This window comes from Littorina saxatilis, linkage group LG2, assembly GCF_037325665.1.
Source record: "Littorina saxatilis isolate snail1 linkage group LG2, US_GU_Lsax_2.0, whole genome shotgun sequence".
NCBI lineage: Eukaryota > Metazoa > Mollusca > Gastropoda > Littorinimorpha > Littorinidae > Littorina > Littorina saxatilis.
In genome coordinates, this window is record NC_090246.1 from 27,350,853 (window position 1) to 27,366,557 (window position 15,705).

At 47.8% G+C, this 15,705-nt stretch overlaps 1 protein-coding gene and 1 non-coding gene across 3 annotated transcripts in view; one reads left to right on the top strand and one right to left on the bottom strand.

Annotated features, from left to right (window-relative positions):
* The first annotated feature begins 554 nt into the window (after nt 1-554).
* On the top strand, nt 555-673 carry LOC138960546 (5S ribosomal RNA). Its single transcript, XR_011454022.1, has one exon. It is a non-coding gene; the product is annotated as a 5S ribosomal RNA (ribosomal RNA).
* A 9,824-nt stretch (nt 674-10,497) lies between these two features.
* Nucleotides 10,498-15,705, bottom strand: part of LOC138958634 (centriolar coiled-coil protein of 110 kDa-like) — a 32,234-nt gene continuing 27,026 nt past the window's right edge. For both annotated transcript variants that reach the window (XM_070329850.1, XM_070329849.1), the window contains exons 11-14: nt 15,445-15,543; nt 14,431-14,562; nt 13,061-13,170; nt 10,498-12,429 (exon numbers count right to left, since the gene is read on the bottom strand). In XM_070329850.1, coding sequence (XP_070185951.1) covers nt 12,317-12,429; nt 13,061-13,170; nt 14,431-14,562; nt 15,445-15,543 — 454 coding nt within the window. In that variant the 3' untranslated portion in view covers nt 10,498-12,316. The remainder of the gene's footprint in view (nt 12,430-13,060; nt 13,171-14,430; nt 14,563-15,444; nt 15,544-15,705) is intronic.

Sequence of the window (15,705 nt, forward strand, 5' to 3'; positions counted from 1 at the left end):
TTTCTTTGAATTTTGTTAATTCTCGGTCTTTAAGGGTACGTACAGGGCGAGGTAGGATGTCTCGTCCTGTTTTGGGCTCTGGTTCTACGGAACCAGAGTCTGCCGGGGGCAACCCTTCTCCGGGCGCCCAGCGTCATGTTTTACGCACGGAGAAGGGGATCTTTCGGCGCTCCGACTCTCCCTCCCCAAACGCTTTGCGTTTGCGGCGAGGGAGGGCGGAGAAAGCCTGTTTGAGCAAGCTCAATGCGAGCTTGCTCAAACAGGCTGGGCTTGAGCCTGGGACTTCGGGCGGGGCTGCGCCGTCGAAGGTTCGGGGAAGTTCGAGGGGAAAGAAAAAGCTTCTTTCTCCTTCTCCTTCAGTGGAACAGGCTTCCCCCCCTTCGACGCCGTTGTCCGGCCCTCAGTCTCAGGCTTCAGCTCCTCCCGGTTTCGAGCCTGGGGGGAAGGTTTCCTTCTCCCCCCTGGCTCGAATCCGGGGGCAGGTCGATTCCCAACCCTCTTTGGGGGTTGGTGAATCCGATCTAGGGGCTACTGGAGAGACTCAGGTTTTGACAGCCAACGGCCATACCACGTTGAAAACACCGGTTCTCGTCCGACCACCGAAGTTAAGCAACGTCGGGCCCGGTTAGTACTTGGATGGGTGACCGCCTGGGAACACCGGGTGCAGTTGGCATTAAAATCTTTCTTTTTCCGGTGCCTCTCCTGTGCCCTCCTCGGTTTCCACCGCTGTGGAAGCCAGGAGGGACACGGGTCCTCCTCTGAACTCCCTCGCTGGGTCGTCTGCTGCTGTTTTGACAGTAGTTTCGGCCTCCTGGGGGGGGAGATCGGAGGAGATGACGGGGTCTCTGAATTCCCTCCCCGCTGGGGTTGGGATGCGAATTGACCCCGTTCAGGGCGGTCCTGTGGGGGCAGGGGTTTCAGGCTTCGTGCCTACGACCACTGCTACTACGGTTCCCTCTGACGTCCGTGTGACTGGTGGCTGTCCCTCTTGAAACGCTCCGGCCGACTAGTTACTGGACGTGGAGGTGTTCGACAGAACGTGGTACTTCTGTCGAATGGTCAGGGCGACGGGAACATTGTTTCTGTTGCTCAGACCGACACCTCCGACCGGACCGTCTTGACCCCACGCCATTCCTTAGCGTCTGGTGTTCGGGTGACGGATGGTCCGGACCAAGGGTCCGGAACGTTCCAGGCTTACGGGTCGGGATCGAACCGGACCCACGGGTCCCGACTGGACTTGACCTCCGGGTTTGGTCCGGACGGGACCCATGGTACGGGACCGTACCGGACCTTAGGGTCCGGTGCGGGACAGTACCTCTGGCCCTTGCCGGACCCCCCGGACCTACGGGTCCGGATGGTACGGTACGGGACCAGTGTTTCGGTCGGGACCGGACCACCCGACCACCTCTGTTGGTCTGGGTGGTCTGGCACCGAACCGGAACACACCGGACCTACGGGTCCGGAGGGTACGGTACCGGACCAGTGGTCCGGTCGGGACCGGACCACTCGACCACCTCTGTTGGTCCGGGTGGTCTGGCACCGAACCGGACCATGCCGGACCTACGGGTCCGGATGGTACGGTATGTCCACGTCCGGACCGAGCCACCCGAACACTTCTGTGGGTACGGATGGTTCGGTACCGAACGGGACCTCCGGATGGTACGGGACCGGACCGAATCTACGGGTTCGGATGGTCCGGTACCGGACCACCCGACCACCTCTGTTGGTCCGGATGGTCTGTCACCGAACCGGACCATACCGGACCACCGGACCTACGGGTCCGGATGGTACGGTAGGTCCACGTCCGGACCGAACACTTCAGTGGGTACGGATGGTTCGGTGCCGTACGGGACCTCCGGATGGTATGGGACAGGACCGGAACACCGGACCACCCTACCGGATCGGTCCGGACCACCCGACCACCTCTGTTGGTCCGGATGGTCTGGCACCGAACCGGACCTACGGGTCCGGATGGTACGGTATGTCCACGTCCGGACCGAGCCACCCGAACACTTCTGTGGGTACGGGTGGTTCGGTGCCGAACGGGACCTCCGGATGGTGCGGGACCGGACCGGACCTACGGGTCCGGATGGTCCGGTGCTGGACCGGTGGTCCGGTCCGGACCGGACCACCCGACCACCTCTGTTGGTCCGGATGGTCTGGCACCGAACCGGACCATACCGGACTTACGGGTCCGGATGGTACGGTGTGTCCACGTCCGGACCGAGCCACCCGAACACTTCTGTGGGTACGGATGGTTCGGTACCGAACGGGACCTCCGGATGGTACGGGACCGGACCGGAACACCGGACCGGAACACCGGACCACCCTACCGGACCGGTCCGGACCACCCGACCACCTCTGTTGGTCCGGATGGTCTGGCACCGAACCGGACCTACGGGTCCGGATGGTACGGTACGTACGTCCACGCCCGGACCGAACCACCCGAACACTTCTGTGCGTACGGATGGTTCGGTGCCGAACAGGACCTCCGGATGGTACCGGACCTACGGGTCCGGACCTACGGGTCCGGATGGTCCGGTGCGGGACCACCCGACCACCTCTGTTGGTCTGGATGGTCTGGCACCGAACCGGACCATACCGGACCACCGGACCTACGGGTCCGGATGGTACGGTATGTCCACGTCCGGACCTAACCACCCGAACACTTCGTTGGGTACGATGGTTCGGTGCTGAACGGGACCTCCGGATGGTACGGCACCGGACCGGACCACCCTACCGGACCGGATCGGCACCCCCGACCGGACCGGACCATTTCTTTTCTGATCAGACCCCATGGGTTCCTGTTCAGTCTATAAATGGCGGGGGTTCGTTGGCTGGGCTGACCCAACAGTCGCAGGGTTGTTGTTTTTCTCCCCCTTCGGCTGCTGGAGACGTTTCGTCTTTGGGGCAGGGGTCTTCGCGGCCTCTTGCTTCTGTGGGCGTTTCTTCACAGCCTGCTTCATCGCTTTCGGCTCTTCCCCCTCAAGCTCCCTACACTCCTGCTTTTGAGGAGTTGTCGGGAAGTGAAGAGGAGAGTGAGTCGGAGGACGATAGGGAGGAGGATCAGGGTCGCCCTGAGGTTAACACTGAACCTCTACCCTTGCCGGTTTCTGATGGAACTTCCGAAGCTATGCTTCGTACTTTCCAACAGTACATGACAGACATCACGCGGCGTCTTGACGTCACGGATGCCTCTCTTAAGCGTCTGTCGTCTAGTGTTGACACACAGGACGTGGACCCGGGGTCTGAGGACGAGAGGCAGGAGGCTCGTCCTCGCACAGCTAGAAGGACGTTTGAACAGTTTCAGGACGTCCTTCCCTGAGACGCCCTCTCGTCCTTTGAGTCCGCTTCGGCCCGGGCGCGGGAGGCTCACGCCGCGTCTGCCGGCGGCTCGTTTTATGAACGATCCGGCCGCCGGCAATTCGCGTTCCACCCTAGTCTAAGTGCCACGGTGGAAGCGGCAGCACATCGCCTGAGGAGTACAGATTCACGTGCAAACGCGACCTATGTTCCTCGGGAGGACGCGGGTTCAGTGCCATGCTTTCCTTTGGGAGGCGCACCTCCACTGTTTCCTCGTGTCCAATCTGTTTCGTCCCTCCCTTTTCCCTTTGACTCTCGAACTCTCCCTTTCCAGACTTCGAGTGTTTAGGGTGGGGCTGACGGTGATGTGTTCGTTGGGGAGGTGCCTTCGGTCAAGAAGGTGGAACTGAGCTCTGCTTCGTTCCACAATCTTGAGGCCACCGTTTCGTCCACAGTCGAGGCCCAATCACAGGCCTTGACATGGATGAGCACGCTGTCCACACTGTTGGACCCTCCCAATCGGGCAGAGTCCGATTCCACTCGGGTCCTTGACACGGTTCGAGTGGATCGGGCTTTGCATGCCGTGCGATCGTGCGTGACGTCTGCGGCAGAATTGGCCATTGGAACACGGGTCCACTTTATTGGCCCTGTTCCGTGATCATTTTCTGCCTACTTCTATAGTGCCTCCGGATATGAGGAAGAGTCTGAGGAACACGTTTCCTCAGCCTTCTTCCCTCTTTCATCCGGACACTGTTCGTTCTGTGGTGGAGTCCACACGCCAGAGGAACACTGATTCTCTGATGGTTGGCCTCGCTGCTTCGGCGACGGCGGCGGGGAGTAAGAGAAGTGCTACAGTCACCTCCAGCTCCCAGCCTCAGAAGAAGAAGAAGAAGCCAGTTTCACTGCCTCCTTCTTCCTCCTCTTAGGCGCCTGTTGCGTTCCCAAGCAAGACGAAGGGTGCTCAGACAGGTAAGGGGAAGCAGCACCACCAGGGGGGGTGGTCGCAAGCCTGCGCCTGCCCGCCAGCAGAATTTTCAGTGAGTCCCGGCCCTACGTTGACGCCCCCTCAAGTTGCCCCTCTTTCGTCCGGCGGTTCCCTTTTTTCGGGCCCGCGGCATGTGGGGCAGACTGGTCTCCAACCAGTTTTTCTTGAGGGTGGTGTGGTCGGGGTTTTCTCTACCGCTGTCGTCACAACCTCCATTGTCCGCTCTACCTTGGACGTTCCCCCCTCCTCGAGAGCCTGCCAGATGGCAGGCTCTTCAGGACGAGGTGAACTCGTTGGTCGAGAAGAAGGCGGTCTACCCCCTTTCTCAGCCTTCTCTGGGGTTCTGCTCCCGCCTGTTCACCGTCCCCAAAAAGGACGGCCGGTTCAGGCCGGTGTTGGACCTCTCCACCTTGAACTTGTACCTTCACAGGTGCAAGTTCAAGATGGAAACCCCTTCGTCGGTCCGGTTGGCCATCCGGCCAAACGATTGGGCCATGTCTGGGACCTCCAGGATGCTTACTTCCACATCCTGGTGGCCCCGGGGTACCGACATCTGCTCCGGTTCGTTTGGGAGGGCACGGTGTTCGAGTTTCGGGCCCTCCCATTCGGCCTGTCCTTGGCCCCTCTGATTTTCAACGGGGACAACAACACCACATGCTTAGCTTACCTTCGCCACCAGGGGGGCACCAATTCTCGGTCCCTCTCCCTGTTGGCGGAGGAGATTCTGCTCTGGTGCCAGACCAATCAGGTCCGGATGTCAGTCCAGTTCGTTCCGGGGAAACTGAACGCCCTGGCCGACATTCTCAGTCGGGGCGATCAGGTTCTCTCCACAGAATGGACCATCGCTCACAACGTTCTACAGCGTCTGTGGGCAAGGTGGGACCGTCCTCTGATCGATCTGTTCGTAACTCGATTCAGCGCTCGGCTTCCCAGGTACGTCAGCCCCTTTCGAGACATGAATGCGTTCCACTTGGACGCATTCACTCTCTTGTGGAGGCTCCTCGATGCTTACGCCTATCCCCCGACATCTCTGATTCCGAGGGTGCTGGCAAATTTTCTGCAGGAACGACCAAGACTGATTTTGGTCGCGCCTTACTGGCCAACAGCTCCGTGGTTTCCAGATCTTCGCGGTCTCACCCACGTAGACCCTCTACCTCTGGATCTGGACGGGGGAGGTCTGCTCCAGCCTCGATCATGCCTCCCTCATCCACGTCCAGAGAGTCTGTGCTTGACCGCATGGCTCTTGTGCGCTCCAAACTGCTTGCACTAGGATTGCACAAGAGTTCAGTAGAGTTTTCCTTGAACGCTAAGAGGCGATCAACTAATCAGCTCTACGACTTACGCTGGAGAGCTTGGGCCACCTTCGCCTTGTCCAAGGGGATAAAGCCGCTTTATCCCTCAACACAGGACTTGGCCAACTTCCTGGTGGAAGTGTATCAAAAGAAGAGTCTTTCTTCTAAGACTCTTCTTGGATACAGATCTGCCATCGCTTCCACGATTGCGGCCGCTACTGGTCGCAGAACTGAACACTTGATCAGGTCCTCCCTCATCGCTAATGTCCTTTCGGGTATTAGCAATGCAGCGGTGTCTAAACCTCTGGTTTCATTTCCCAAGGGGGATGTCTTTCTGGTCCTCAAACTCCTGCGTAGCAATGAGTTTGAACCCCTGGCAGGCATCAGTATCAAGTTGCTGATTTTTAAGACTAATTGTTCCTCATCGCTTTAGCCACTTGCCGTAGACTCAGTGGTATTCAAGCTTTGAGTGGCCTGGACTTTGACATTGAGTTCACCACACAGCAGTGGTTGCTAGCATGGTCACGTCAGTCTAAGGTATGTTTCTTGGGTATATTTTCTTTTACGGTAGTACTGTTCGAAAATTGCCTGGGTATCTTAATCCTTGGATTTAAGTGATTTTGATTAAGGAGTTTAATACTCTACATATCACCCTCACACCACTCTGGTATTCTGTGCAAGAATAGTACTGTCGAGGTAAGTGTTATATTGACTGTAAGGCTTCTTTTTAAGCCTACTGTCTATATGATACTTACCGAGACAGTACTATTAGAGTTTCCCTCCCGCCTCCCCTCTTGATATGTTATGGGCTTTTTGAGGGTCTGCAGCTCATAAAGAAAGAGGACGCGCCACCTACATCCTGTAAGGGGGAAGCACTCGGACAGTGCTTGGGATCCACGGTGGCGCATGGTTATGGGAGATAATTGTACCCACTCAGCGTTTTGTCCAATTTTTTCGGCCTATAATAGATAATGTGCAAGAATAGTACTGTCTCGGTAAGTATCATATAGACAGTAGGCTTAAAAAGAAGCCTTACATTCTCGTTTATGAGCTATGCACAAACTATTTCTCCACTTGTTAATGACTTAGATTTGTTTGTTAAAAAAATAAATCCCTGCGCTTAGAACTGTACCCACGGAATACGCGCGATATAAGCCTCATATTGATTGATTGATTGATTGATTTTCTTGTTTTGTGAGACCTGCACCTGACTATTTCCTACCTTGGTCTATATGGCGCTTTTTCCCTTTGACTGATTGTTTATTGCACAACCAGATTCTTAATTTTGAATTCTTAGTTAATGTATCATACAGATCAAAGGAAATCAGTTGTGCAATACTCCATCTGGGCATTTTTAAACAAACACCAAGTTTTCCTAGTTGTTTTTCAACAATATAAATTAACATGTTCTCATTAAATTATTTTCTCCTTATTGTCTCAGAGTGACTAAATATTGCTCATTGCTTTTTATTCTGGAGTGTTCATTTTGTAGATCTGTTGAGTAGATATTTCATGGCTTTGATATATTTTGTACAAAATGAGAGAAACTTATGGTGAAGTTTTTGATCCTTTTGGAGCTTTTTAATCAAACAATTTTAACCCAGATGATTTAACGTTTTTTGTTTGTTTCAGAAACTGCATGAAAAGTGCTTGATATTAATCATTCATAACGTTTTTTTGAAAATAAAACAAATTACAAAACCTCAAGACTGAAATGTGCCATCATTTTTTTAATTTTGTCCACAATGTGGGAATGAATTCAGAGTAACCTTTGGAACAATTTCTTCAATGAAAACATTTGAATGAACACACTCAGCAAAATATACATATGTACAACTTATATGCACTCATATATATATAATGAATGTTCACAACAAATTTTGGAGAAGATTATGAACAGAAAAAAATGAAGAACAAACATGAAATATTACAGACACAAAGGTTTTACATCAATATATGCTGCATGCCAAAAAATCTACAAATTTACATATAAAAGTAGTTGTGACTCAGCCTTTGTCTGGAAACAGTTATACAGTTATATAGGTATACATGCTTTGAAAATCTTCCAAACGAATACCTTTAAATCAGTAAAAAGAATTCTGTTAATTTCTAAAGACACAGACCTGGGTAATGCCAGCAAGCGATGAACATGAGTTGGGATTGTTTTCTTCAGTTTGACTGTTTTCATGTATCATTATGTACAATAGCACACTTCCCCTGTTTGGAATTCAAATTTCAATAATACAAAGAATAACAAAATATCAAAATTGCAAAACAGAAAAAGACTGAATGCATCCCAAGCAAAGTCTCCTGCTTAACACTCTGCATACCTTTTGGTTTAATTCAAGAAGCAGTTATCACCATTCATGCGATGGTACAATGTGTACACATTCAAATGACATTATTTCTCATTTCCTAAGCATTCAGCTCATTCTCAGTAGTACAATGAAGTTACGCACTACAGGTTCATCCCTTTCACAACAAAAAATGTATGCACTGAGGTTTTCTACTCCTAACTTTACCAAACAGTACAACATTTACACTAATAAATGTGTTCAATACAACCCACCCCCGCACACACACAAACACATGCAAGATGAAAGTTAACACCCCTCCCACCAACCACCCCCACACACAGAGAAAACCATTCAAAGTGTTGTTATTTTATGAAAGTGTATCACAGTTCTGCAAACATTTGGGACTGTATGCATTTTGTTTGCTTATGTACTGTCAAAACAGTTATCTCACATGTTGGATTTTGTTCATGTCATTAGAAAAATAAACGTTAATAGTTTAGTTTTTAGAAACAACACAAGAGAAATAAATACCACATATATCACTGTACACGTACAACCTGTGATTAACAATAGCTTCAATAACTTCCATTATCCCTACATTAAATGTGTGAATGTATGTGTGTTGTGCCAGAGTGGGGGTGGGGTTGAAATCTACAAAATATAACAACACAGCCATATAATACATGCACTTATGTAAAATGCACTAAGTTCGACTTGCATCAATTATTGAAACACGTCATTGTCAACAGCAGCTTTGCTCAGTGGCACGGTTTTATAGCACAACTAAACTTGAACCAACAGAAATAGATCTGACATCATTCTTAAAGAAGAGAATGAAACACAATAGTGATTGATGAGTCGGGAGGAAACATACAAGAGTATGTTACGGAGGCAGAAATAACAAACATGTTGCGGACATATTACATGACTAGTTCATCTGTGTCTCCCTGGGTGACAAAAAATAAATCTATATGTGTATCTACATTGATTTTCTTTTTCTTAATTCTTCAGGTAATCAATCTTAGATTCACCACAACAATCACGTCTACTTTTACCAAAAAACAAGTGGTTGCAAAGCAAAAACAAGAGGCGAAGCCATCAAGGCTCACGTAAGAAATCGACAAACAGTAACACAAACTCAATCACTCCGTCACACACACACACACACACACACACACACACACACACACACACACACACACACACACACACAGAAAGAGCATAGGTGAAACTGTGCAAGAAAGCGAGACACTAGATCTAGATCTGTCTGTCTGCAGGGCACGACTGCCAACTAGTCTCGGCGCGCTCAAAATAATAATGACCGAGACTTTCAGTACTTCCTTCGCGTGACGTCTAACCCTCTTACGTCATAATGTGACGTCAATGTAATGTAACAGACATACGCACGCACGCACGCACAGACAGACAAAGTTACGATCGCATAGGCTACACTTACGTGAGCCAACTATGAAGATACATGGGTGTCTACTATATGCATGCATATATATGTGTGTGTGTGTGAGAAAATACATAAGAAAGCAGATAGAGTGCCTTGATCTACATTTATACTTCTCTCATAAACAATTCCTTGATCAACTTGTACTTGTTACAAAAATGTTGAGCATTCCAAAAGAAAGACATTGGCAGAGCACGTGCAAGTAAAAATGCCGATATGACACGTTTCAAAGTAATGCATATACTGTATTACCCCCCTTGATGCAAGACCCCCCCCCTTTTGAAGACCTTACTTTTTCAGATTCTCTGTTCATAACTTACCTCCATTTTAAGAATACATCCCACGTTCGGCGAGAGATTTATTTCTCAGAGTCAACTTTGTGTGCAGACTCTCCTCGGTGTCCGAACACCCCCGTGTGTACACGCAAGCACAAGACCAAGTGCGCACGAAAAAGATCCTGTAATCCATGTCAGAGTTCGGTGGGTTATAGAAACACGAAAATACCCAGCATGCTTCCTCCGAAAGCGGCGTATGGCTGCCTAAATGGCGGGGTAAAAAACGGTCATACACGTAAAATTCCACTCGTGCAAAAACATGAGTGTACGTGGGAGTTTCAGCCCACGAACGCAGAAGAAGAAGAAGAAGAATACATCCTAAGACTTGATTTTATCAGTTTTTTTTAGGTCTTATTAGTGATGTTCCACTGTATAAATATATACGAGTCTGTACACACAAAATAAGCAAAGAAATAATGTGAGAAAAAGAAACTGAATACACTGTGAAATAAAAATGTACCTTACAACTCATGAAAGTTGTGCCCCCCAAAATAAAAAGAATGGAGGAACTATCGTCATACATAGCCACTTGTAGCATTCAGTTTGTCTTAGCGTTCTCTTTGCACAGGCATATCGAAGCTTTATATTTCTCTCATTTTTCCTTTTGTTCAACTCATTCCACAATACAGAAGAAAAGCATGCAGGGAGATGCATGGACTTTTTCCTGAGTACCGTACTTTCCGGGTGACAAGGCGCTTCGTTATCTAAGACGCACCCCCTTCTTTTTAAAAAGATTTGTAATCCAGTCACTCATTGGACGCAGGGGGCCGATAGGGCGCACCAAAATTGAAAAAGTATACCGGTAGTCGAAGAATGAAAATAAGCCGGCGAGATCAAAGCCAGGTTCATTGTTTATAGACACGACCTTCTTCCCAGGGGTCAATGACCCAGTTTTTGCCATGAGAGGTGGTTCCTGTCATATCTGAGAGAGGAAACACTTCCTGCTTCGGGGTCAGTGACCGAGTTTAACAGAGTCGAACTCTGTGTGTGCGGCGAGATCAAAGACATTGTGATAGCTGGGTGGCCTTGTTTATAGACACGACCTTCTTCCCAGGGGTCAATGACCCAGTTTTTGCCATGAGAGGTGGTTCCCCTGTCATATCTGAGAGAGGAAATACTTCCTGCACCGGGTCAGTGACCGGTCAGTGACCGAGTTTAACAGAGTGGAAATAATTATGTGTGCTCTGTGTGTGCGGCCAGATCAAAGGCAGGCATTGTGATAGCTGGGTGGCTTGAGAGCTCGAGGAAACTTGGCCAGGGCAGTACCTAGTAGCTGAAACATGCATTATCACAAGTTGTTTGACTGGTACTCAGGCGGTCTCTTTGATTTTTTTCGTATTTCATACACGGATTAGACGCTTCGTTATACAAGACGCAGGGGTCGAACTCGAGGAAAAAAGTCGCGCCTTATGACCCGGAAAGTACGGTATACACGGTACAGGCATTCCACAATACAGAAGAAAAGCATGCAGGGAGATGCATGGACTTTTTCCTGAGTATACACGGTACAGGCTTATCCCACAAACATTAAATGCAACTTAGTTTTTTTTTCAACAAAAGCTGGTTCATCTAAGAAACAATTAGACATAAGCGCTCTAAACACATAGACATGTGCAACATGGGGAAGTCAGAGTTATGCGTAACCAATACCCTGGCACCTGATAGAACAACAAGCATTGTTATTTTTATTTATTTTATTTATTTATTTTATTTACGAGGATTTATATCGCGCACGTATCTCACCACACAAGGCGACTCAAGGCGCATGTTACCTATTAATGCCGTGTGAGATGGAATTTTTTACACAATATATCACGCATTCACATCGGCCAGTAGATCAACAGCCTATAGGCGCTGCATCCACCTTTCACGGCCTATTATTCCAGGTCACACGGGTATTTTGGTGGACATTTTTATCTACGCCTATACAATTTTGCCAGGAAAGACCCTTTTGTCAATCGTGGGATCTTTAACGTGCATACCCCAATGTAGCGTACACGAAGGGACCTCGGTTTATCGTCTCATCCGAAAGACTAGCACTTGAACCCACCACCTAGGTTAGGAAAGGGGGGAGAAAATTGCTAACTCCCTGAACCAGGGTCGAACTCGCAACCTCTCACTTCCGAGCGCAAGTGCGTTACCACTCGGCCACCCAGACTCCTTCATTGAAGTGAACAAACCACTTTCATCTTCATGAAATAAAAGAGGATGAAAGTAACTTGTTCGTTTCAATGCTTGTCATTCTCCTAATGTTAGGTGCCAGGAGACTGGTTCCGCATAACTCTACTCACTCTTGTTGCACATGCCGTATGCATTTAGAGGGCTTACATCCCGTTGTTCCTCTGGTCTTAAAAACGCGCTCTGCCTCATATGATTAAGACTCTCGAAGCTGGTTCAGTTACAACTCAGAGACAAAGCATGACAATTTACTGAAATCTTTCACTGAGCCTTGTTCTTACTACATTTCAACAGCCACATCATTCTTCCTTTCCCTCAGAGATTATTGAGTAGTCGAGTCAAAATATTCTTTCATGATATAAGCAGAGTATTAAATCATACACTCCTGTTACAAAACAAGCAAGCTGAAATGTGTGTTTCAATGATGCAGATGGTAGTGGGTGCTGTGGGTGCTTTAGGTGCAGACTGCATTATCTCCAGGATTTGGATGAAGTTTTTGATGGTTTGTTGGTCTGCTTGCTTGAAACAGGCAGAGTTGGTTGCTGAGATGGCTGCTTTACTCGGATGTTCAACTTTGACTGGGCTGAAAAGAGAAAAAAATAATTCAAAAGACATGCAATGCAATATTTCATATTTGTCAACAACAACAACAAAATTAATGTACTAGGCCTGTGTGATGGAAAGAAAAAAAGAATGAAATGTGACATATTCACATTAAATTACACATGATTTTGACTACCCGGCCCTGTCCTACCCAATCCCACACTTTGAAAAAATGTCCTATCTGTACGCAGAACAACTGATAAACCCCATTATATTTAAAGACTTACTTCTCAAGTCTGTTTCTCATTTGCCTTTATATTCAAAATCTATATAGCAGTTGCAGGTCACGTTTAGACACAGGCCTTGTTTCAGCTACAAAGACACAAGACTCATAAGTATTGCACTAATTTCTAAGGCATTTACCTAAAAGGCTATCAAACTTTTGGGCTCTTTTGTACGCATCTTTGAACAATCAGCTGTCGTTCCTGGTAAGTAACACACACACACACACACACACACTTACACACACACGTACACACACACACACACACACACACGTACACACACACACACACAGAATTACTTACTCATGCACACACTCGCTCACTCACATGCATGGACAAAATTATTAGTGTAAGAATTAAAAATGGGCCAATCAGCCAATATGTTACCATTTTCTGATGTGAAAACGTTGCTGGAAGCTGCAGGAACGCTGACAGGTTTCTTGGGGCGAGCTGAGGTTGGTCTTTCTGGTGCTGTTTGTGGACGGGCTTTTTCTGATCTGTTCCACACACAATTTGTACAGAGTTAATATACTGAACTCCAAAAGAAACACAAGTTAAGAGTTATTTAAAGTTTTGTTAAAATTCATGCACTAAAGGTGGGTTTCAGGGGAAAATTCTGCACGAGCATGAGTTAGCATAGTGTCCTGCACGTAGCCTGTGAAAATCACGTGTGCAGCGCCCAGAGTGCGCTCTCTGCAGCGTGCTGAAGATTGAGACTGTTTTTCGCTCGCGCAGCCCACACAAAAGCTGCCAGACCTGATTTTTTTCGTTAACAGTACTCAGCTCACACAAGGAACAAAAACCTGTCTCCGTCCACTGTCTGAAATCAGCCATTTGTACAGTAGAAGCATGCCAAGACTGAGCGCCATTGACCGGGAGAGAGCAATCGGGCGATTGCAAGCTGGAAATCGCCCAACTGCCATTGCAAATGTCATGGGCGTGGCAACCTCGACCATCTGTCGTCTGTGGACCCGATTCCAAGCCAGCGGCAGCACCCGGGATGGCGCTAGAAGCGGACGACCTCGTGTGACTACTGCTCGCCAGGACCGGGTCATCTACCGTCAGCACCTGCGCCAACCGTTCCTCCCGGCTACAGAAACCTCCAGGAACACCGTCAACCGCCTGGTGCGCTCCATGAGAGACAGATGTCAGGCCCTTGTCAACGCCAATGGGGGACACACGCGTTACTGAGCCTGGCGATGAGAACTTTCTTTCGGTAACGTTTTTTTGTTAGTGACAATCAAAGAACATTGCCCCAAGATGCTTTGTACCAATTTTCGTGAAATTCGTTCGATTATATCTCGTCAAAATGAAATGCCAAAGAATGAGATTAAATTTCTTAATCTTGCGTTTCTTTTGGAGTTCAGTATAGTTTTCATTTCATCTTGGTGTGTGTGTGTGTGTGTGTGTGTGTGTGTGTGTGTGCGTGCGTGCGTGCGTGCGTGCGTGCGTGCGTGCGTGCGTGCGTGCATGTGAGTGAGTGCATATATATCTGTACGTGTGTGCACATACATTTATGCCTGTCCATAAGTATGTTTTGCTGTGAGTGAGTATGTCTCTATGCATGGTAGTAGCTGTGTCAGTCTCTGGCAAACTTGTAGATCATCATATTTATGCAAACAGGGCTTTGTTTGGAGACCCAAGACCAAATCTCACAAATCTCAGCAAACTTATAAATTAGTCATGAACGAAAAAAGAGACCAATGATGAGTTATTTTTCCAGATAAGTCTGCTTGACATGTCTTGTACAGACTGACCTGGATGTGTCCGGCCTGGCCCCTGAAGCCTGGGGGTGTTGGTGAGACTGGTGAGCAAGGTGAGCAGCGTGCATTGCCGCTGGCTTCCGGGCCTTGGCTAGCAGGAACTGGTAGTGTCGCTTTAGAGGCCCGCTGCACCATCAAGGAAAAACAGTGTTGGTTTATAAACATAAGTTTATTTTAACAAAGGTTAAAATCATGACATGTATACAAAAACAGTGTTAGTTACGACTTGACCACCATGACAAGGATATAAGTAGACAATGTTAAAAAATAACTCGTGGCAGGTTTTATGGGTTGTGAAAGAGTGACAAAATTTGCTTTTATTGAGGCAAACTTTCCCACATGACATTATAGGCCAGTCACTAGCGAGGGAAGTGTCTGAAACAAGCGGACAAGGAGCCTTGTTTGGCAAAAGTATTCAGTCTTTCACAGCCCATACAAACCCAACAGTTATTATTGGAGTTTGTCCATTAACTTTGCCTCGTCATCTTTATGTCATTTTTGCGTAAGTGTATGTGAGTGTGCTTGAGTTTTTTTTTTTTTTTTTTACATTTTATTTCCTTTATATACACATAAACACAGCATAACATACATCATACACCGAGTTTATCAAGTGTGCTTGAGTTGTTAATGCGAAAGAATGTGAATGAGTGCGCCTTGAGTCGCCTTGTGGTGAGATATGTGCGTGTTATAAATTCTCGTATCATTTTTATCATTATCATAGCACAAAGAAAGACAAACCAATGATGAATATAAACAGTGCATAAACTGACAAGGTCAAAGGTTCAAATTACCACATGATAGAGATTACAGTCTGTATACCCTTTCCAAAGAACACATGATATGTAAAACAAGATTTTTACTGAAGCTTTTACAGATTAGTCAACCCCACCCCCCAATACAATCACTAGAAGTCTCAATACAACTGAAAGCCCCAAAAAGCTGCCCTCTCTTTTACAAACGCTGCTGGCTACACTTCTTTCCAAAATAACCATGGTAACACAGATTTACCTGAGATCAACGGAAACGTTTGACCTTGGACTGTTACTGGAAGCAGGCGCAGTACGAGGTCTGGCAGAGCTGGCACCAAAAACAGTACTTTCAGCTTCTCTGAGATTGGTTAAGGCGATATAAAAAAGTTAACATGTTTTAAATGACCCAAAACTGGGCGGCAATGACAACAACAGTGTTCTTTGAAAAAATACAAGGCATGGAAGAAAACACAAACAACTTTAAAGAAAAACAAAAGTACATGATTACATGTACTCACAC